We start from the raw sequence: 23,565 nt of genomic DNA, 5'->3' as shown, positions 1-23,565 counted from the left end.
CCTGCCTCAGCCTCCGTCATACCTGGCTCATTTTTTTTTTTTTTTCTTTTTGTATTTTAGTAAAGATGGTGTTTCACCATGTTGGCCAGGATGGTCTTGATCTCCGGACCTCATGATCCACCTGCGTCCTCTTCCCAAAGTGCTGGGACTACAGGCATGAGCCACCACGCCTGGCCCTAAGTACTTATATATTGGGAAGAGCTTCAGAGATCTTGAATTCTTCAAGGAGACAGGAATCAACTATGGTTAATTACAGGACTTCCACACTTTGCAAAAGATCATCTAATTTTTCTCATCATTCACATTTGCAGGGAAAAGTCTTCGTTTCCTTCAGCAATATCTGAATCTCATTAAAGAAACACTCCAGTCTTGATTTAGGAAAAAAAGATTCATTCCTTCATCCTTCCAAGTAAGGTACAGTACAACTGAATAACAATGCACATTACTGAAAAACACAGCTGCATCTTATATTGCTCACTACTCTTTAAGTATAATTCAGATATTAAGGAAAAGAACTGCTAATCACATTAGCACATTACAGAAATCAAAATTAACTTACCACACAAAATAAATTAAAACATTAAATATTAACTTTTTCAGTGCAACATATACAGAAGTCAGAGTAAGGAGTTCTAAAAAAAGCATCAGGTTTATTATAATAATGAAAAGTTGACCATTTTAGTAAATTATTAAGACTAAGAAGAGGAGTTGCTTTTTCAGTGCCCTCTCTCTGGGCTGTGAACCGCTAGATCTTTCAGAAAGCCTGGTAAGTCAATACTAGAGAGAACAGGTCTTATGTTAGAACATTAAAAAACAGACACATTTGTCTTACTTCTGCAACATCCTCTTGGTTTTGGGCATTTGAGTCATTCCTCCCTCTGTGACTGGGCAGGTTGGGAGAGATCAAAGCCCAGAACTAACTAGAGGGCAGGGGTCTCCTGAGCAGTGTTAGAGCCTCACGAGTCCATCCCTGCCAAATTGACTGAAAAAGCAACTGGTGGCCCATGTGCCCTGGAAAACCTGGCTTGAAGATAACAGGCAGTTTTCTGTACCTGCAAAACACAATCCCTTGAGAAGCTCCAGAAGCATAAATTCTCCTCCTTTACCAGTGCGGGTGGGTGAGGGTCAATCCCACCTTTTCCTCCTTTCTCAAGAGAAAGGACTCCAGGGCCATTCTGCCCACCTCTCCTGCAGTGACACAGTAGCCAGCTCATCCCTGGCTCGGTTCCATGTGTGTCCAGCTGGGGCCCTGTCTTCCAGATCAGGGTTGGCTGCTATCTATCTTTCCACGTGGAAAAAAACATTTCCTGCCAGATGCTTAAAAAAAGTCACAGCCTGCAAAGCAGTGGGAAAATCCAGGCTCCATAAGAATACTGGAGGCCTTTTAAAAAATGTTATTTTTTTAAATGGGGGCTTTTCATTGTCTTCTGAGCCATTGGAAACAGTGATGCTCCCCACTGCCAGGTGTGTGGCAGCTTACCAGGTCAGGATGTTAAATGATTCTCTAATTGTAGTGAACAGTTCATTTTCTAAAGGGCAAGGAAACACAGGAAACCTTGCTGAGATGGATTAGAAGATGCATTTTTAACCTGAGAAGGGAGCATTTTTATAGCTAACCAAAGACTACCACTGCCATTAAATGGTAGAGGGATCCAATGCTTATCAGTCATTTGATTTCTAGAAGAAAATCACCAAATAAGCCACGCTCTCCTATCCTGGGGCATGGATGATGTTCCAACCAGGCCTGCCTTTATGCAGCCTCTTTTTCAGACCTACTGGTTTCCAAAAGACTGACTTGGAAGGCACTTCTAGGGAGGCGTACTTGGAGGCCTTTGCATGTGTGTTATAGGCATAAGCATGAGGGCACTGGTAAGTGTGACTTGCTGGACCTAGGAACCAGAGCATTCACAGACACTAAATCTCAAGTTTTTGCAGGGAACCTCTGCATCCATCATCTGTTCAGCCTCATCTTCTCACACCTCTGCAAAGTCTCTTGCATGCTAACTGGTGATTGACAGGGGTCTAAAAACCAGTGTCCATTAATTGTTCTCTAAGCAGGATGCGATAGTCAAGCAGCACATATCTGCTGCTGTGGGACTGGCTCAAGGAAGGCAAACTTGAACCTCTTTTAATAATTAAAAAACCGGGAGCCGTGTCAATGACATTGCTAGGGGGTCAGCTCTGAACAGATCTGAGGTCTGCATTTAGTGCTTCAGGTGTGGCATTGTTAAATAAGAGTGCCAAAGTGAAGACATGGGTCATAGAATTGTCTGAATTATTAAAAAAATAAATTCATAGAAATGGTTCTTCCAGATCAAAGAAGGATTAGGGGGGAGGACAAAACTCTCTGAAAATTTCAAGCCAATTGACATATTGTCAATGTCCCTTTCATGACGTAATAAGCTAGAGCACTTAAGAGTTAGTAGGTAGAAATCTTTCACTTTTCAAATATTAGTAGAGTTTCCTCACCTAAGGAGTTTATATATTATTTGTTACTCTGTTTCCAAATTTTAATAAAAATTCCTAGGGATTAGCTACCATCATCCCTATGTATTTGAAGGGACCCACTGCTTCCCACAAGCAGGCCCCAAGAGTCAGATGGACACAGATACCCAGGGGACAATTGCTCCGTCTCTTGAGTGGAAAGCAAGACCCACATGGTAGAGATGACTTGTTAGAGTTTTTGTTAATAAAAACGGCATCCTGAATGGAAGAAAAACAATTACTGGAGCAGTTTTCCTAGTGCTTGAAAATAAATAGCAAAGTTAAATTTCTCCTTTTAAAATGAAGAAACAAACCAACCAAGCAACAAAATGGAAAATAAGTGACTGGTCCCCCTTTTACGCATTTGGCCTGAAATGCCCACGGCTCGTGGCTAATGCTTTATTTCTAAACATTCTCTCGGAGCGCTCGCTAGGAAGTGAACCCGTTTAAGCACTGAGCAGTATGGTATGTATTGGGTTTATCCTGTGTAGACATGCGTGTACTCTCTTCCTCTCTCCCCAGCAGAAGGGACAGATCCTTGCTGAGGGATTTGCTACGTTTTCTCTCAGAATGTACTGGGAACATTTACTGGCTTGGTGGCTTCAATGGCACCACCTCTGAACCCTACCTTTGTTCCTACCAGTAACCCAGCCTCTGCTTCCATCTTCGCAACCCTGGCTGGCTTTTCCCAAGCCTTAGCTGTCTCGAAGAGGCCAGACATTTCTAATCAATCAGTATAGCTTTTCAGTCAGCAACACATACATCATTAATGTAGAACTCTGAAGGGGTTTTATGCTTTTTACATCAACTTAAGACATTAAAAATAAAACCATTATCCATCTAATAAATAAGACATCTCCAAAGGTGGTGATAGCTTGGGACAGTCTTCAATGTCATGGGTCCATGGAAGATATTGGGCTGGTTGAGGGTCTCGTGGTTACAGAATACAGCTTCTCTTCAAGCTGGGGTCTTCACGTGACATTAAGCAGTTTCCCTCCTTCCACTTTCTTCCCCAGTGAGCGATGGCAGAAAACGATAACAACCACAGAAATCCCCTGTGTTGGGCAGAATTCTGTTGTGGAGAGGTGGGCCATTAAAAAGAAACATGCAGCCTGGAATCCACGCCTGGCAGAAGACAACTACACCTCTGGACTCAGACACCAACTGAGGCACACAGCTCACCCAGGTGAGCAGGAGTCCGTCGCTTTGCAGTTCTTTTTTTAACCAGTCCTGAAATTGTGGTCCACCAATTTCTTCTTTAGGTCACACTGAACAACCCCGAGCAGACAGAGTTCTTGACAGTTTTGAAGGCCCACAAAAGACAAAAAGGCTGTGTGGGTGATTGCAGCCAAGGAGGAAGGTCTGCGGCATGTGCAGGCGTCTCTGGCGTTGCTCTCCTGAAGAAGCCTTTCTTTACTGATCTGCCACAGTCCACCTGGCCAAGCTCCTCCTCTGGGCTCTTCAGACCACTGGCAGGAAGGAAAAACAGGTTAAGCACTGCGGGCCACACCCTGGCCACCTTGGGAAAATAAGCTTAAGAAAGAGACTTGGAGATGGCACTGCCAATGTCACCAAGTTCTCTCAGGCAGTTAGGCCCGAGTCCAAATTCTGCTGGTTCAGTGTTGGAGACCGCAACCTCTGACATTGTGCTTTCAGTGCCAAAGGAAGCTAGAAAGGCTGATCAAAAGTAAGAAGTAGCAGAAGGAAGGCAGATTGGGGGGCGGGGGGATGCACCCTGTTGTGAGGGCTTCATTTCAATCTGGCCTGTGGTCACTTCCCCTGTAGGGGGTGGCTTGGTGGGTGGCTCTGGTGGCAGAAAGGCTTCCCCTGAGGCCATACAAGAATGGACCCATTTACTTTTCAAAATGGCTGGGCCCTGAGGGTATCCTCACTGTCTGTGGTGGTGGGGCAGCAGGGCTCAGTTCCTGAGTTCAGCTTAGCCTGGACATCTTTCTAGGTCCCTGCCACGGTTCCTCTGGAGGTGTTCACAGGGGAGCACCCCTGGTTCACCCATCCCTTAGGCCCAGTAGACCTGGCCAGTTTGTGATATGCACCAGGTTGTGATATGCGCCGTCTCAGGGAGAGGGACTTCAGCTCCAGTTGCAATATCTAAAGGTCTGACCCATCCCCAGGATTAGAACTTCTCAAATGTGGGTAGAGAAGAAGGGACATTAACAAGAAACTTACTCCACCCCAAATGACTTGGTTGAGGTTCAGACAAATGCTACAAAATCTATTACAAATTTTTTTAAAAGACTTAAAAAAATTTTTCTATTGGTGCTAAAAGAAAAAATAAGCTCAAAAATAATCCATTAGCGCAATGGATTAGCCCAAGGTAGTTGAAAGAAGATGTTGAGACAGGGCTTCAGAGACCCTGGTTCTCATCCTCACTCCCCAACTGACTCCTAGTGGGATCCAAGCAGGCTGTCAGCAGACTCAGTTTACCCATGTCACTCATGAACCATCCTCCTCTTAAGGCCACTGCAAGGCTGAAAGGATTTGCATCCTCAAGAGCTGTGGCTCCTAAATCTCGAGTGCTGCTCCAGCACAGCCTCTGTGTGCTCATTTACTGCACACAATTACCATGGTTATTGAGAGGAAGAACAGACGTGTGGTATTCTTGGGCCTTCAGCTCCCTCCAGATGACCACGAGCTCTAATGAACACACGTGTGTCCAGCCTCCCAGCAGCCTTCCTCCCTACCCTCTACCATGGACCCTGGAGCTTCTGAATGCCAACTGTTGACCAGAGAAGGACACCTCTGGGTTGATTCACTTTAATGACTGTCTCCTGACCCACTATGTCCTCAAGAAGAACTTTATGATGAGCTCTCATTAAAATAGCATCCCTGAAAAGCTGGCCGATGTGAGACTTTTCTGGCCTTGTTTGGATGAAGCAACTCTTTACCTCCATGAGCCCAGAACCAGAGATGCTACGAGGAGGGCTCCTGAGGTGCAAGCTGGGCCCACGTCCTAATGTCCAATCTCCATGGATATTGGCGAAAATATCCAGGAAACGAGGTAAACTTAATGACGCTCACAGGACCTAAGGGTTTGAAGGTCCTTGGCGACCTTGCATAGGCCAAATTCCTCATTTTACAGCTAAAAAAGGGGAAGTGACCTTCTCAAGGGAAAGAGAATGAACATCTCTTGAGTGCCGTCAATTTGGGGGATACACTAGGTATTTTATATCAGTATCTTCCAATTTGCACAGCATCTTTTTAAGAATAAGAAAACTGAGGCTAGGCTGGGCATGGTGGCTCACGCATATAATACCAGCACTTTGGGAGGTTGAGGTGGGTCATCTAAGGTCAGGAGCTTGAGACCAACCTGGCCAATATGGTGAAACCCCATTTCTACTAAAAGTACAAAAATTAGCTGGGTATGGTGGCAGGCGCCTGTAATCCCAGCTACTTGGGAGGCAGAAGAATTGCTTGAACCTGGGAACCAGTGAGCCGAGTTTGCAGCACTGCACTCCAGCCTGGGCAACAGAGTAAGACACCATCTCAAAAACAAACTGAGCCTCTGAGAGGTTGAGTAACTTGTCAAAGGTCCCACAGCCACCAGCCAGGATATAAGGGCTCCCTACTAAGTAAAAGGCACCTATGAATAAACCAATCCTGACTTGGTAGAATAAAACAGTCTCTCTTTTCTCCCCTCTCTCTGCTCCATAGTCCAGGAACTTCTGCCCTGACTTGGAGAAGGTAGTCTTTTCTCCACCCCATAGTGTCTCCCACCAGAGAAGAGGCTCCTTACCCGTTTCTGAGTGGCAGCAAGCAGTCCTTCCTTTCAGGAGGGCACTGGGCTTCTCATGCCGGCAGATGAGGGCCCGGCACCACTCACAGTGTTTTCGGACCTGGCAGCAGCTGCAAAGACACAACAGACCCAGTCTGGGCAGGCAGGCCGGGGTGGCACAGCATCTGTCCAATGGGCCTGTGGGCAGCTCCAGCTCTAAACCAGCTCCCCATGGGGGCTTCTAGAGGGACCAGCACTGTAGGGGGCTGAGGGCACAGTAGGTTAGTGGTTTTTTGGGGCAGATGCCGGCCAACAACAAAAGCATCAGTTGACTGCCCTAAAGTATTCACTCCATTTCTGCAAGCTGACCTGGCTCCAGCTTCCCCAGCTGTCAGAAGGGACTGGTCCTGCACTCGGTTTTCTTGATAAAGAACAAGGTGGGTAACTCTACAGGTATAGTAATGGCCTCAAAACTGGGACAAAGGACTGGGATAAAGTGGCCACTTCCAGCTGGCAGGGCTGTGAGGGTTGAGGAGGTGGTTATTCATCTGGTATTGCCAGTAGCAGAACAGGGAACTTGGATGGCTGAATTGGCCATGGAAAAACATGGAAGAATGAGTCATGGATCTCAGTGGCTTTGAATCCTCCTTTCAGGACTAATGTTCTCTAGCTTTGGAACATCCACCCTCTCTGTAAACCTGTTACCTGGAGTCCTGAGGCATCAGGTTATAAAGGCTCCTGCCTCCCTCTGTGGGCAGGAATGGAGAGTTTTCAGAGTTTACATGAAAAAAAGCCCCAAAAGAAGAATAGAAAGAAAGCACTGAGTAAGAGAGAAGTTACCCACAGACACTGCCAGCTGTTTCCCTTGGGATAGCACGGAGACCTTCGTTTCCACTCATTCCAACCTTAATGCATGTATACTTTATGTGTCCCCGGGCAAGGGCTGAAGTTAGGAGAAATTTCCTGACTAAGGTGAGCCAGGTGGCAGAGATGAAGAAACAAGCCTGTTGCTGGGCTTCTCTCTCAGTATCTGGTGGCATTTCACGATTCCTCTCCCAGCCCCTGTCTTGATACTGTCCTGCAGTGAGAAGCTGGGAAGGTTCCTGGAGCCCCTGAAGCTTTGGACAGCAGAGCTAAGGAGGAGGCCCTGAGACCTTCCTGCCCAACCTGCTTTTGTCACAAGTGAAAACCGAGAGCCCAGAACGGTGTGCCTGGGCCCAAGGCCCTCCTGAGTTAGAGTCTGGGCTGGGAACACACATCCCATGCCAGGGGCTGTGAAGGCCTTGGTTCCAGATCCGTCGATGCCTGCTTTCTCACAGCCTGCCAGGTGGGCTTGTCCTCGTCACTTCCCGGGCAGGAGCGGCCCAGGGCAATGGGATCAAGGCCTCTAGATGCCTCCAGCATGGGACAAGCCGGTCCCAGCTTGGACCCTGCCACTCAGGAGGGCCCTAAGCCCCGGAAGTCAGCAGCCTGGCAGGAGTGAGAGCATAGTCTCTGGCTCATGGATTCTGAACTTGGTCTCTGGTAGGGAGACCAAGGCTGGGAAGCGCCACAGGAGAGTTGGGACTGGCTGCCTCCCTGGAAATGAGAGATGCTGTCTAGGCATCTAGATCGTTCCTGTTTCCACAGAATCTGGCAAAATTCGCTCTTAGGTCTCTCTGGGGAGGCCCATGTGGGCCCCCAGCCTTGTTCCTAACCCCCCGTGACTCTCCTGGCCACGGAAACAGGACTATGGGATGGGGGAACACACACAGCTACTGGCCATGAGAAGCAAGGCTGGCAGCCCACTAGCTGGCTCCGGCTCCTCAAAGAGGGTCCTCTGGAGTGGCAGAGCCTGGGCTGTGCCCAGTCTGAACCAGAGCTCTTTGTCTTCTCCCAGCAAATGTGTTTTCCAAAGTCCCTGGAAGCAGAGTGGATACTGCTTGGGGAGGCAGGAAAGGCCGGCCCAGCTGAGACCTCATCCCTCACCACTCAATGCTGCCTTGGTCCAGGAGAAGGATGTGAGCAGGCTGTGCCTACTGTCAACAAGCTGGGGCTCTAAGGGGTGCCCCGTTGTTACCAGAACCAGGGGCATGGGTTTCAGATGTCCCATGTCATGCCAACAGTCGTCAAAGTAGCATTTAGCTTTGCTGACACCACTCAGACATCACAGCAGTAAGCTGTGCTGAGGTGGCCTTGTTATCTGGACATACTGTAGATGTCCCTGGTAGGAGAGGCTCTAAGGGGTGCAGGAGACCTGCCCTTAGGGGCAGCAAGTACTCACTGTATCAGCACACATGTGATGATTAGGACAGCAAGGGCCACCATGGAGACCACCACCAAGGCGGTGATGGCCTGCTTCTTCTGGCTGGCGGCCACCACAGCCAGGAGATCCGCATGCTCACAGCGTGCACCGACATACCCAGAATGGCAGCTGGGGAAGAAAGGAAGGTTAGTGCACTCTCCTGACAGAAGGTCTTGTTCCCCTAGCTCTCCAGGGAGGGTTTGCCCGGAGGGACCCAGAGCCTTCAGGTAAAGCCCAAAGGGACCCTGCCAGCTTTTGCAATTGGAGGCAAAGGTGTTAGCAAAATGCCTCCTATTTCTGGCCACAGGCACCACCACTTGCTTGGAGAAGGAAGGGGAATCTAATCCTTATCTGAGGACGCAAACTACCGCTGAAGCAACCCATGACTATTGCGACCGTGCCAAATCCTGGAGGAGTCAAGGCAGCAAACGTCTTCGTGACACAGACTTCATTCTGGCAGTTCACAAAAAATCCAGGTTATTTTTAAACCAAGTGCGAATTTTCAGAATTTCTGATGAGAAAACACCTGAAACCAGTGGAGGCATAGGCTGTGGTTTGCTTTTTTATCTTCATCAAGTTTAATTAGTTCTTCAAGTATTTACCAGGTTACCCAGCACCACTACCTGGTCGTGGTAGGACTGGAGAAGTCACCACTCTCCTGTGAACCCTGATGTCCTCCTGTCCTTTAATACCTGGCCCACCTTTACACCAGGCTTAGTAAAGGCACAAGCAAGGTCATGTTCGAATGTGCATGTAGCCTGGAAAGTGTGGCGCCAACACCAGGTGATGTAATTCCTGGTACTGCTGCCATTCAGAGGTTCTTTAGCATTAACCTTTCAGTCACAGCCCCCTGCAATGCACAGGTGGGTCCCAAAAGTGCTTCAGGATGTGTCCTGGCCATAAGGATGGGATGGTCATTTTCTTTTAAAGGCATCCCCTGAGCCACTAATCCCCTAAGCATGTGATGCTTCTCAATAAGACATAATTAGCTTAGACGTTGGTCCTTTTGTATGCTGTAACATTCTTATTGTCAATAGAAATGTAAGATTCCCACCTCCTTTGCCTGTGGGGTGGCCTCCTTCCCACTGGGGACTTCTTAGCGGAGCAACCCCGTATCACGTGCTAGATTTAAAGTTTAGTTTTGTTTTTCCCCCAGACATGGCAGTGATAGCTAAACTTTTAAAAAGAGTTTATCTTTTGATTACTTAGCCTCTAACCTTCACTTTTAGATTAGAAGGCCTTTGAAGACCACTCCCTGAGAGGGGTTAAGGTCCTAATGTGCCTGCCGTCATGCTGGGCTGGTGCCAGGGGCATTACATTTGCGATTCCCCCAGTCCTGTGCTCCTGGGCTGGCTGACCCCGGATAACACAGGGTGCTTGGAGCCACAGAATACACATGCTATATTTAACCTGTAGCATAGATTTTGCCCAACTTAATAAAAATTTAAGCATTTTAATGTTAAAGAAATAGGTCTTCACTGACTCTCCCTGCAGGCACTGGCCCTTTCCTATGAAGGGGAGGCAGAGAGTGGACAAGCAACAGGCTTAGGCAGTGCATAAATCTAAGCCGTCCGTGCATGTCTCAAGAAAACCCTGCAAAGGGTCCCTCCGTCTAGCTCAAGTTTTCACCCTGCACCTAGATGGCTCCCCAACCTTCCAGATAGGGTCCCTGAGTGGTGTGTTTCCTCTAGTGATAGCTAGCCCTCTCTCCCACAGGGCCCTAATCCACCCCTCTACTTTATCTCCCACCCACCTAGGTTCCGGTTCCAGCCCATCCAAGTTGTTGCCACCCCCCACCCCCAGCCCAGCGTTAAATCCACCCGCTGCACCTAGCACAGTTCCCAGCATGTGGGCACTCGGGACACACCTACAGAATGAATGAACAACTACCCTCCATTGCGCATCCCAATGCTGGCTACCTTCTCCACCTGGAATATCATTCCTCACTCTCCTCAGGCTCCATCCCAAGGACTCCATTCTCCAGAAAGATGTAATTTACAGACTCATTCATTTTTGTCACCCATCCATCCATTTTTCCATAGCTCACTTGGATCTCCCTAACCTCTCCTTGAACCCCCCAGGACTATGCCCACCTTTCTGACTGCTCTTTTCTGACCAGCCTCACTTCTGGCCCCAGCCTCCGTGCTCTTGCAGGGCAGAGCTTAGCTCTACAGAAACCTCTGGTGAGCCACTGAACAGAATGGGGCCAGGGCGCCTGGGCTTTAGAGTGGATTATCAGATTTGTAAGCAGGAGTTGTAGCCAAGCCAATGGGACTTCTCTGCAGAAGGGGTAGGGTTAGGGTTAGTCGTTCTTTCTTCTGGGGAAGGGTAGCATAATGAGGATTTGAAGAGTCTTTTGTGAAATGCTTATGGCATAGGAAGGCGAGCAACCCAAGGCAATTTCACACAGCTTGAAATGTTTCTACCCTAACCAGCAGGCCCTGGGAAAGAGGGATTCTAGCACCTCACCTATTATTTGGTTCTAAAAACACTATGATTTAACATATCAATACTGGAGACCCCAGTAAATTTCATTTAAATAAAATAGTGGCAGCCAAGTGGTAATTACAACACATAACATTTGCTGCAAGCACTAGGCTAAACTACCTGAATCATTTAATCCCAACAATTGCAACTGACAGGTGAGGCCATCGCTATTATTTACCCTGTTTTACAGCTGAAGAAACAAAAGCTTCTAGAGGTTTGGGAACTAACAATCTCACCCAGTAGGGCTACCTTTCTGGGTTAATGCTTTCAAAAATCCTGATGTCCAGGCCATACCTTTAGATCAACTAAATCTGAATCTCTGGGAGTCAGTCCTGGGCATCAAGATTTCTAAAGCTCCCAGGTGATTGCAGTGGGCGGGGGAGGGCAACCCTTTCTCTTCCTAATTGTAATAATGGGAATGCTTCTCAGTTGCTTTTTATAACAGAAAAAGAGAAAGGTTTGGTGATATACTTAAAAAAACGTCCGAAGCTTCTAATATTAGGCTTAATTATGCTGATTATTTTAGGCACAAGTCACAGGAGTGGGAAGAGTCACCTCGCCTGGCTGCTGTTCCCTCCTTGGCCTCAGGTAGGTGCTGGTTTCTACCTGGCTGCACATTCCACAGGACTATGAGGCAGTGGGTGCACTAGGACCAAGAGCATGTGTATTGGGCTCACCCATTCTCCGCCTTTCAAGAACCAGATTCACCAAGTCCTATAACCTCTGTGCTCTAGGGCCTGGGGAAGAGAGGGCTGGAGTAAGCTCAGCCCCGCTTTCATACTCCTTCCAGCAGGGCCTCACACAACATCCACTGGCTGAAGTGATGGTGCCAATGGCGGCCACATTCGCAAACATAGCATATGCTGTGCTGGGAACTGTGCTTGAATGTTCTCCAGTGCTGTCTAGTAGAACTTTCCATGATCATGACAGAGTCTATATCTGGGTGACTGAATACAGTAGCTACTAGCTACCTCGAGATATTGCATCTTTTTTTTTTTTTTTAAAGACAGAGTCTTACTCTTGTCACCCAGGCTGGAATGCAACGGCATGATTTTGGCTCACAGCAACCTCTGCCTCCTGGGTTCAAGCAATTCTCCTGCCTCAGCCTCCCAAGTAGTTGGGATTACAGGCGTGTGCCACCATGCCCAGCTAATTTTTGTATTTTTAGTAGAGACAGGGTTTTACTGTGTTGGCCAGGCTGGTCTTGAACTCCTGACCTCAGGTGATCCACCTGCCTCAGCCTCCCAAAGTGGTGGGATTATAGGCGTGAGCCACCACGCCTGGCTGAGGCGTTGCTTCCTTAAAGTGTGGCTAGTGAGACTCAGAACTAAATTTTAATTAAGTAGTCTAACTGCTTAGGAGCCCAGTGGCTTTTGTCATAGGCAGCAATTGCTCCATATACATTATCATCACTGGGTCCCCGTTACAATTCTAGGAAGTGTTAGTATCCTCATTTTGTGCACAAAGAAACAGGTTTAAGAGGCCAAGTCACTTGTATGAGAGACTCGGCGGGACTTTACCTCAGGTCTGCCTGACCTCCAATCCATGCCTTTAACTGCGGTGTCCTCCTGCCTGGTGTGGGACCCCCACTCTGGCTTCCAGTAGGAAGAGAGAGGGAGGACCTGCACTTTCTCCAGACCTGTGGATGGGAGTGATGTCATCCTTCCTAACCCTGCCCCCACCACCTGCTGATAGATCTACAAAAGGGGAAATCTTTCCCCACTCCTAATCTCTTGGGAGGCACCACCTTGGTCACATGGGCAGCAGGTTTTGCACTGATGGTGGTCAGGTCTCTTTGGGTGTTTAACTCTGTTCAGATTCCACTGGAATGTTCTGTGGCTGGGGCCAGGTGGAATGTTTCCCTTGGCAGACAAGAATTTGCTTTCATACTTTGCTGTGGGAAAGTTGTCGGGAGTTGGGTCACCAAGGATCATTTGGGACAGGTGAGAAACTTCAAACTGGTTGCCAGGGGTAAACTTGTCACCTGGGTGGCTTCCTTCAACCGTTTTCCTTTGTTTGAAGGCTTCTGCAGGCAGCAGACCAATGGTGTGAGGAATCTGCCCCAGGGAAAAAGTGTTGAGAGCCCTAACCTTGCATTTCTATAGCTTTACTGTCTTTGCAAATTCTCTTCCCATTAGTTTTCTGATGTGGTTGGGAGCTAGGGGATTTATTAAAGGGAGCTGTAAAATACCATCTAGGGTTTACCTGAATCATAAACATCTAAGGGTAGTTTTCACCACCTTTGGCAGTCTCTGACTAGTTATTTGTTTTAACTTTTTTTTTCCCTTCATTTTATAGCATGAGATGTCATTTTAGGTTCTCTGGAAACCTAAAGACTATTGTTCATATGGAAGACAGAATTTAAGACTTACGGAGTCCTGGCTCCCTGTGAGTTTGCTATATGAGGCCATGATAGATGGGGCTCAACCTCAGGGTACGTCAGTTTTATTGACCAGAATGTGTGTGTCAGCTTCCCAGGGCTGGGCGAGTCACAGGAACAAGGACAGAATGTTCTGGTTTCTCTGCATGCACTCAAGAGTTTCTGGTCTAGTGGGAATTCATTAATTAGAACATTCTTTGGGGTACTGTAAATACAAAAAGGGATAAGGTGTGGTCCTGTTTTCCCAGAGCTTACAAGCCATTGGGGGGTAAGGAGTGCCATCAGAGGGTCCTGCAGAGCACCCTGTCCTGGGGCTGAACATAGGCAAGCCCCCAGGGGTCCCGCGGATGGAAAAGGGAGCTAAGTGAGCTGGTGTAAGCAGAGCAGCGGTCCTCCTGCACCAGCAGGGGCAACAGGTGATCAGGGACCCATGTTTCACGTTGCTGTCGGGCATTGTGGGGAGAGGGAGTGAATGAAGGGCTGGAGAGGGCGAGCCTGTCTGGGGCGGCACACCTGAGTGAGTCCCAGCTGAGGGGCTGTGTTGGAAGTTCAGGCCCTGTGTTGCCATTCTGCTTATTCAAGAGGAGCCATGCATCTGCATGGAAATGTGAAATCTGACTTTCTAAAATGTGGACAACCGATTAAAGCCACCTAAGAACGGTGTGGCTCATTATCTATTGCCATATAAAGCATGTCTGTCGACTGAATACTGCCCCTGGGCCATCAAGATCCAGGGAGAAACTGAGGTAAAGAGGTGTAATTGCTTGCATGGATGGGCCTCCCCCAAGACAGTCAGCTTTTCCAGATGCAAGTATGTCTCAGCTGTCTCTGCAGCCCCGCATTTGACCCATAGGAAAAACTTTTTAACAGTCTGTAGTCAGAGGACTGAGCTTGGGGATGACCCTGACCTTTCTCAGGAGAAGGGTTAATTTGCAGGGGGAAGATGCCGCACCTTTCCTGGAAACAAATAGCTGAGTAGTTTGAGGTGAATTTTGCCAAGCGGAGGCACAGTACCCTCTGGGTGTGCTGGAATGATGGGACTGAACCCCACCTCTGCCAGTGACTAGCTCTGGGACTCTGGGCAAGTTGCTTACCTTCTCCAAACCCCAGCTTTTATTGAGCACTTACTATTAATAGTAACGTGTATGATGTGAATGCAGAAAGATGGCCAGTTATCCTCATCACTAAAGTGTAAGGGGGAGTGAATATGATGGACAATTATAAAATCTCCCTTGGGCCAAAAGCAGGGCTTGGGACAGAGGGGAACAGGAGAGCAGCCACCCAGCCCAGCTTTCAGAAGGCTTCCCACAGCTGAAGAGGGGGTGCTCCTCAGTCACACAGATGGTTGTGGCTTGGCTCTCCTGGCTGCCGGCTCTTAGTAAGTTTGCACCAGCCCTGATCTGGTGGGGAGAGCGCCTGAGAAAGAAAAACTGAGCTGCTGACTCACTTTGGGTCAGAACTTGGTAAAGTCCTGTGCTTTCTCTCCAAAGAGGATTCCCTCAGCTCACAGCACAGTGAACGGGGCTGTGTGTGCTTGATTCTGGGCTGAGCACAGGACATGGCTGGCGGGAGTGTGCCTTCTCCCTGTTGTACAGGGAAGCTTCCTGATGTTTGGGTCAAGAGGCCAAACTTCCTTCAGGGCCAGTGTTTTTCCACAGTGACCAGGCCACTATGAAAACAACCCCATCAGTCCTCCAGGGGCCTCTAGTATGTTAATTATTGTTAATAAGAATGATAATCATGAATAATGACAGTGTCCATCATCATCATCATCGTGCTTTGTATTAACAGGGTACGGAGGCGAGGACTGTCATCTGGGGGAGTTTCTTAGCCCTGCGGTGTTCTCAGGAGGAGTGTGGCCAGTGTGCTTCTCCTCCGTCCTCTTCAGGTGAGGCTCAGGGGCATGCTGAGGGGCCTGCCCAGGCTCACACAGCTGCACCTCAGGCAGAGGAAAGCCCTGGCCACACCGCCTACTGCAGCAGGTGATCCTGGTCCCCAGGCTCCTGGGCTGATGCATCTGATGGCTTTAAGCATCATAGCTAAGAACTCAGCTTCAGGAGACAGAGGCCAGTTTGAATCCAAGCCCTGCTATGCAAGCTGGGTATAGCCTCTCTTTCTTCTTCATGGGATCAGTATGATTAAACGAGTTAGCACATGGACTGTGCTTCAAACAGTACCTGGCATGAAGCCAAAACCCTAATAGATGCTAGTTGTTATTAACAATTAGTATGAAATTGCTGATCCAAAACCATTTTTGACCTATAAAAATGGCAATTTCATATGGATCCATGACTCTTAACTTGGGGGCAATTTTGCCCCGCAGAGGACATTTGACAATGTCTGGAGATATTTTTTGACTGTCATGGCCAGGGACAGTGATGCTACTGACATCTAGTAGGTAGAAGCCAGGGATACTGCTGACATCCTTCAGTACATAGGTCAGCATCCACAACACAACTATCCAGCTCCAAATAAAATAGTGCCAAGTTTCAATATAGGTCCACCTAATAGTATTCTATTATAGACAGACTAATTGTCTTTGAATATGTCTTTCTGAAACTCACGTGGCTTCTATTGCCTAAAGAATAAAGACAACTTTCAATAGGCTCTGGCCCCCAATTTGTCTCTAACTGGTCTCCTCCCTGTCTCCCTGGTGTAGCCACACTGATCTGCAATAGCAGGTCCCCCGAGCACGTGAGGCCTGGAACAACCTCTCTGCTTTTCCCAACTGGTCCCACCCTGACACCTGCTCTGGGAAGCTTTCTTCGAGTGACTTTCTTCCCCAACCTGGCTGGCTGTGGCAATCACCACAGCTCTTAACTAAGGTGATTCCTAGGTCCCAATCCTGGAGATTCTGATTCTGTAGGTCAGAGAAGCCCCGTCTCTGGGAGGATGATGCTCAGCCAGGTGTGGAGACCACCATACATGGCCTGCATCTTTATTTCTAAGCTATTTCTGGTTGTGTTACCATTTATGTACACTAGCCCTTCACCTGTGCTTCTGGCTTGTTTTATGAGCTGGAATGTGAAGATGCTGGAGGGCAGAGACCACATCTTAGAGGATTTAGCCACTCAAAGGTATCCATCCCACTGCCTTGTGCTCCAGAAATTCTAAGTCATGAAATAATTTGAATCCAAGAATTTTCAGACTTTGCTAAACCTATGAGTGATCTGAAATACTTGTTAAAAATGCAGAGACCCAGACTTGAACTTCTGGGGGTTCTACTTCAGTGGCTCTGGCCTGGGGCCCTGGAACCTGGATTTTTAGCCAGCTGGTTTTGAAAAAGGTGTCCCTCAGTCCACACTTCTAATCCTCTAACACATCTGGCTCCAAGGGTCTCAGGGGCCTCTGGCAAGTCTTATGGAGGTAAATGCTCTTTTAATCAGATGTTAGACTGACTCCAGCCCCAGACCTCAAGGAGAACAAGGGATACTTACACACATGCTGGCTTGTCCTCTTGCACCAAAAACCTGCAGGTTCCATGGAAGCAGAACTGAGTGTGGGAATCTGGGCAGTCATTAAAATGGGACACCACTGCTGCGGCCATGGGCGGGTCTGCTGGGGAGAGGAAAGATGCGGGGCTCAGTTCCAGGAACAGTTGACATGTATACCCCGCAACTCCCACCCTACCAGTCAAGAAAGCGGAGCCCGTGATGGCTGGGACTTTGGGTTCCCACCTGGGGCACCCCCTCCTCAGCTCTCACTTCCTGAAGCCTAGGACGGGCCTAGAGCTCCTCTGCATAGTGTGCTTTCCAGCTTTTTGTTTTTGTAGACAGCAAAACAATTCCTCCCCCCATTAATGTAATTCAAAGATAACAGAACAATTTTACTATTTTAACCCAAAAGCTACCTAATTTCACTTTTGCAAATTGACAGTGACTTTTTTTTTCAGATAGCTTTTGTAAAAATCTGTTTTGAAAGCAAGAGAACAGCAGAAAGGTACAAAGGAGTATTCTGTAACCATTAAATTGATGGAGAGGCAGAAGAGTTAGTGATGCAAAAAGGTGCTTATGATATATTGTAAGTAAAGTAAATGGGTTTCCAGTATGGTTTGTATAATATGATCCTCCTTAAAAAAAAAAAAAACCACCACCACAAATAGAAATCAGACATGAAGTCTGGGAATGATACACAGTAAGATGATAGCAGGGCTTCTCTTGGTAGGATTAGGAGTGATAAGGCTATAAAGATTACTTAAAGCCCCATTACTGGATATATACCCAAAGGAATATAAATCATTCTATTATAAAGATACACACATGTGTATGTTCATGGCAGGCCTATTCACAATAGCAAACATGTGGAATCAACCCAAATACTCATCAATGACAGACAAGATAAAATGTGATACATATACAGCATGGAATACTATGCAGCCATAGAAAGGAATGAGATCATATCCTTTCAGGGACATGGATGAAGCTGGAAGCCATCATCCTCAGCAAACTAATGCAGGAACAGAAAACCGAACACTGCATGTTCTCACTCATAAGTGGGAGCTGAACAATAAGAACACATGGACACAGGGAGGGGAACAACACTCACTGGGGCCTGTTGGGGGAGGGAGTGGGGGAGAGCATTGGGGAAAAGAGCAAATGCATGCTGGGCTTAATATCTAGGTGATGGGTTGTTAGGTGGAAGAAACCACCATGGCACACGTTTACCTACACAACAGACCTGCACATCCTGAACACGCACCCTGGAACTTTAATAATAAAAATAGAAAAGATTACTTAGAGTAAGAAACCCATGTGAGAGCAGCACAGTCAGCGTTGGGAAATTCTTTTCTCTTTCCCGTAATGGGGAGAGAGTAAAAAGGGCAGAGTCGGGGCTGAGATGGGTCCCACTCAGAGTCCTGGTACCATGACTCTCAAGAGCTTGGGGTGGTCGCCAAACCTCTCAGGGTTTTCCATCCTTGAGTTTCAGACAGGAATAAAAATAGCCAACCAATTCAGGAGCACCATGATGCACAACAGACCTGCTGACCAGGCAGCACTTTGGACTTATTTTATTCCACTCCCATTTTGTCCAAAGTAAATTTGAGGCCCAGTATGTAGCTATTTTACCTCCATGGATGCAGACTCCGCGGTTTCTTTCAACAGGTCCTCTTAATGCTTGTATTAAGAGGGTATTTCCACAGTGAGTCTTTCCTATTTAGATTTTTGGGGGAAAAAAACCCATGTTCCTGGAGCTCTTACTCTCTGAGAAAGGACAGAACATTTCATATCTTGGGGGGTTTTAGACCATCACTAAATATTAAACTCCTGTTGCTATTTTTCTATTCATGAGCTGCTTCTAGAAGTGTCATCATTTTAGAAATCCCATAATTCCAGGGGAAAAGCAGAGGCTAAAAATACAACAGAATCCTTGACATTGAAGGAGACATACTGTGTAGTGCTTAAGAGCATGGGCTTTGGAGTCAGAGACATGGGTTTGAGTCCTGCCTCTGCCACCTGGATGAAGCAGCTGGCCTTTCCTAGTCCTGCAGTAACAAGATAGGAGGTACCCTATCTCGCTGGTGGCTCTGTGGTTGAATGAGGTAATGCTTGTTAAGTTCTGTACTCGAGATTGTCTGGTACGACACTCAGCTGTTAGCTCTCCTACTGTCATCACTGACAATCCCAAGATATGAGTGAATAACCACATGTGGTAAAACCGCTCCAGTATGTAATCCCCCCACACATTCAGTGAGGCGTAACTAAAAGTCCAAGTGTCCCCTTTAGCCTTTAATGACAGTTACTGTCTTTCACACATGAGGACAAGCAGAGAAGCCCAAAGCCAGGTGGAGATATCAACCTGGGGCTGCTGGGGACCCTCCTTTGAGCAGGAGTCTGCAGGACTGTTGGGTCCAGTTGCCTGTGCTGGTTACAGTCACCTGCATGTGCTTAGCCTGAGTGGCTGAGGAACCGGCCCATTCACTGGCTAACAGTGGATGCTGGATATAGAAGTGAGACAGGAAGGGTCTGCTGTAGTTTGCATAACTGGCTTCCCTGTGCTCACTGAACTTGTCAAGGAGCAAATGTAGAGAGATGAAAGGGCTAGACTCTAGAGGCCAATGCAGGTGGGCAAGGCAGCAAAGCTTCACCTGTACTTACAGCTGCTCCCCACTGCTCACATTACCACCTGAGCTCTGCCTCCTGTCAGATTAGCAGGGGCATTAGATTCTCACAGGAGCAGGAAACCTGTTGTGAACTGTGCATGTGAGGGATCTAGGCTGCATGCTTCTCATGAGAATCTAATATCTGATTATCTGTTACTGTCTCCCAAATGGGACTGTCTAGTGCGGAGAAACCAGCTCAGGGATCCCAGAGATTCTACATTATGGTGACTTGTATAATTATTTCATTATATATTACAATGTAATAAGAATAAAGTACACAGTAAATGTAATGTGCTTGAATCATCCTGAAACCAGCACCCCTCCCAAGTCTGTGGAAAAATTCCATGCAACTAGTTCCTGGTGCCAAAAAGGTTGGGGACTGCTGGGCTAGTGGATCTAATTTAATGTACATGTTTAAAAAGGCTTTTGACAGGCTCCACAAATGGCCGTTTAAACCACCGCCTCCAAGTGGCTAGCGAAAGTTCCTTGTCAGGGCTTTGAGCTGGGTTCCTCCAAGTGTGAACTGTGGACAGACAGCTTCACATTCCCCTAGTCTGCCTGCTACCCCTACCCAGCCCAGACCTACTGAATCAGGATCTCTGGGGTGGGGCTCAGCAATCTGTGGGACAAGCTTGCCAAGTGATTTTTTAAAGTCAGGCCTATTGACATAGAATTGCTATACTGTAATGTCTGCCCTGCAGGTGATTTTTTTGTTATTGTTAGGGTCTCACTTTGTCATTCAGGCTGGAGTGCAGTAGCACATTCATGGCTCACGGCAGCCTTGACCTCCTAGGCTCAAGCAATCCTCACACCTCAGCCTCTAGAGTAGCTGGGATTAACAGGTACATACCACTACATCCAGCTAATTTTTGTATCTTAGTTGAGACAGAGTTTTACCACATTGCCCAGGCTGGTCTTGAACTCCTGGGCTCAAGTGATCCACCTGCCTTGGCCTCCCAAAGTGCTGGGATTATACACCTGGCCCCCTGCAGGTGATTCTGATGCACCTTAATGTTTGAGACACAGGCTTGTGTCACACAGAAGCAAAGGATAAATGGGCTCTTGGAAAAGTGGAAAGGCCGGGGTCCTTTTTGGAGCTGATTATCTTCCAGCTCTTCAAACTTCTGTGCAATTCTAAAGCCTTAAATCTGCTGAGGTTCTTCCTGATAAAGTATTAGTTCAGTAGAAATACACTCAAAGAAAGAGAAAACTCGGAATCTGTCTTTTTGGAACACTGATCTCCAAAACTTGATTGGAGAAGGGTGGACTCTGCTATGGTCTCATTTCACCCCTATTGATGGATACCTTTGCCTCTTCTTATAACTGACACTAGGAAGTGTTATAAAAATAGGTGCCATAAAAAGGTAATGCAAACAAGAAATAAGTGTGTGTGGGAGAAAGAGAAGGAGAGGGACAGAGGGAGAGGGGCATAAAAGGGAAGAAGGAGGGAAAGAGACAGGGAGACAGAGTGGAGAGAGACGGGGTTAAGAGAGAGATGAGAGAGAAGAGGGGAGGGAGGGAGGGATAGAAACATGCAGGAAGTAAGAGAGGGAAGGAGAGATTGGGACAAAGGAAAGTAAGGGTAAGGAGCAGCAATGAACAAAACAGGCACCAGGTTAATACACCAAGACAGCAGAAAATCACATGCACATGCCACAGCTAAGTGACAAATCCAACGCTATGCCTCCTGGCAGTCTAAGCAAGCATGTATAAGGTTCATTAGCTAGGAACATATATGCCTGTTCTGCACAAGCAGGACAGGCTCGGCTTTCCCTAAGCCTATGGTTGGAGAGTAATGGTCAGAGAGCAACTTCTCTTCTGCAGGTGTTTTTGAAGGAGACTTCATGTGCTAAGGCGGATGACATCCAGAATAATTTCCCAAAGAAGCATCTGCTAGTGTAAAACGTCAGTTCCTTCACTTCACACAGCTCACTAAGAAGCCAGAAGAGTCCAAGTTGTGAAGAAATTCCACACAACAAAACAGTAACAGTGATGGCAGATGACACGTGGTGGTCTCACTCTGTGTATTCAGAGACCAGAGTAGAAACGAGGAGCCTGAGGCTTAGCGTGCAAGCTTCTTGTCCTCTTTAATTCCACCTATCTGCCTTAGCCCAAGGGGCACAGAGGGGATGGAGGGAGCTTGATGCTAGTGGATTATCATTAAAACATTATTTAAAAAAAAAAAAAACTTTTCCTAACTACACTCATGATACATTCACTCTTGAAACTTTTTCAAATGTTTCAAGACATTTTCTAATTACAAAAGTGATACATTTTAGGAAACTAAAATAAATCAATATATAATCAATACCATATTAGAGAATAAAACTCGTCTGTAATCCACCATGTAGAGAGAACCATGTAAGTACACACTGCACACAAGCACGCATCTAAGCTTACTCTTTCTATTCTGTTATGTGCATTCCCCTCATGCCTCCCCCCACTGCATATAACCAAATATCCTAAAAACAAGCATTTAATTCAAGTTCAAGGCTCTTTGCACAGGGTGCTGTCCTGGAGAAGTTCAATGTGCACCATGTGCAGGATGGGTCCTGCTTCCACCGGCATGCTGGGCAGCTTTGGAGCTTGTCATGGGTTTTCGAATAGGGGATGTGGTTCAAACTTGAGAAGTAAGTGGACAGGGAGGAGTGGGTCAAACCGCAGTCCCAAAGGTGAGCCACACTGTGGCCGCCCTGCTCTTCCTGTGCACCTTTGGGGTGAGCCAGCTGTGGGAGGGGTGGCATCGGGCCTTATGTGTTCCAAGGGTGCTGTGCAAGCCTTATGGGCTGATGTGCTTTGCTAAAGCCATCTGCAACCAGTGAGGGAGGAGTAACTGTTCTCATTTGGGGGCCTCTAAAGGTGTTTGTTTTAGATCCTCCCAGACTCAGCAAAGAACACCCCCAGTACCACAGCAGGGTCAGCCCAGGCAGACAAGGCTATTCCTATGAAAGGCACTTTTCAACCTGAAAAGGGATCCTAGGCAGGCAGCTGGACGAAGTCAGCCCCTAACTGCTTCAGAAAGCAAAGACGGAGATAGTTGCCGGAATGGAGAAAAACACATCCTGCCTGGCCTATCGCACAACAAGCAGCACTTAACAGAACAAATCAATATAGAGGAAAAGTTGTGTTCTGTAGAGAAAAACTCATGTGTTCAGCAGAGTGATAATTTAAAAGTTGCATAAAACTCACCAACAGTAGAAAACATACAGACTTCTCAGGCAGAACAAGCAAAACCCTTACAGGAAGATGTTTTAATGCAAAATATTGAAACTGTGCACCCATTTAGAAGAGGATCAGCAGCAGTGACATCTCATTTTGAAGTTGGAAACACATGTCCATCAGAATTTCCTTCTAAAAGCATCACCTTTACTTCCAGAAGCACCAGCCCCAGAACAAGTACAAACTTTTCACCCATGAGGCCACAGCAGCCCAACCTTCAACATCTCAAGTCTAGCCCATCTGGATTTCCATTTCCAGGGCCTCCTAATTTTCCCCCACAAAGCATGTTTGGATTTCCACCACATTTGCCACCTCCGTTACTTCCCCCTCCAGGCTTTGGCTTTGCTCAAAATCCCATGGTTCCCTGGCCACCTGTTGTTCATCTCCCAGGTCAGCCACAGCGTATGATGGGTCCTCTCTCACAAGCATCAAGGTATATAGGGCTGCAGAATTTTTACCAGGTTAAAGACATTCGGAGACCAGAAAGGCGCCATAGTGACCCTTGGGGTAGGCAAGACCAGCAGCAACTGGACAGGCCATTTAATAGGGGTAAAGGGGAACACCAGAGATTTTATAGTGATTCACACCACTTGAAAAGAGAGCGACATGAAATGGAATGGGAGCAAGAATCTGAAAGGCATAGACGCAGAGACAGACGCCAAGACAAAGACAGAGACAGAAAAAGCAGGGAGGAAGGGCACAAAGATAAAGAGAGGGCACGGTTATCACATGGTGATCGAGGAGCAGATGGCAAAGCAAGCAGAGATAGTAGGAATGTAGACAAGAAGCCAGATAAACCTAAAAGTGAAGACTATGAGAAGGACAAAGAACGAGAGAAAAGTAAACATAGAGAAGGAGAAAAGGACAGGGATAGGGAC

General features: G+C 47.3%; 1 protein-coding gene across 2 annotated transcripts in view; it reads right to left on the bottom strand.

Moving 5' to 3' along the window:
• Positions 1–369: 369 nt before the first annotated feature.
• Positions 370–23,565, bottom strand: part of TGFA (transforming growth factor alpha) — a 103,849-nt gene continuing 80,653 nt past the window's right edge. The window contains exons 3-6 of one of the 2 annotated variants that reach the window (XM_032291820.1): positions 16,806–16,926; positions 8,481–8,630; positions 6,239–6,348; positions 370–3,953 (exon numbers count right to left, since the gene is read on the bottom strand). In XM_032291820.1, coding sequence (XP_032147711.1) covers positions 3,946–3,953; positions 6,239–6,348; positions 8,481–8,630; positions 16,806–16,926 — 389 coding nt within the window. In that variant the 3' untranslated portion in view covers positions 370–3,945. The remainder of the gene's footprint in view (positions 3,954–6,238; positions 6,349–8,480; positions 8,631–16,805; positions 16,927–23,565) is intronic. The other variant, XM_032291821.1, reaches the window with a different exon arrangement.

The sequence above is a fragment of the Sapajus apella genome, unplaced genomic scaffold, assembly GCF_009761245.1.
Source record: "Sapajus apella isolate SASKATOON/1434 unplaced genomic scaffold, GSC_monkey_1.0 scaffold26, whole genome shotgun sequence".
Classification (NCBI taxonomy): domain Eukaryota; kingdom Metazoa; phylum Chordata; class Mammalia; order Primates; family Cebidae; genus Sapajus; species Sapajus apella.
The sequence above is the reverse complement of the archived record's forward strand: the minus strand, read 5'-3'. Positions and strand labels throughout refer to the sequence as shown.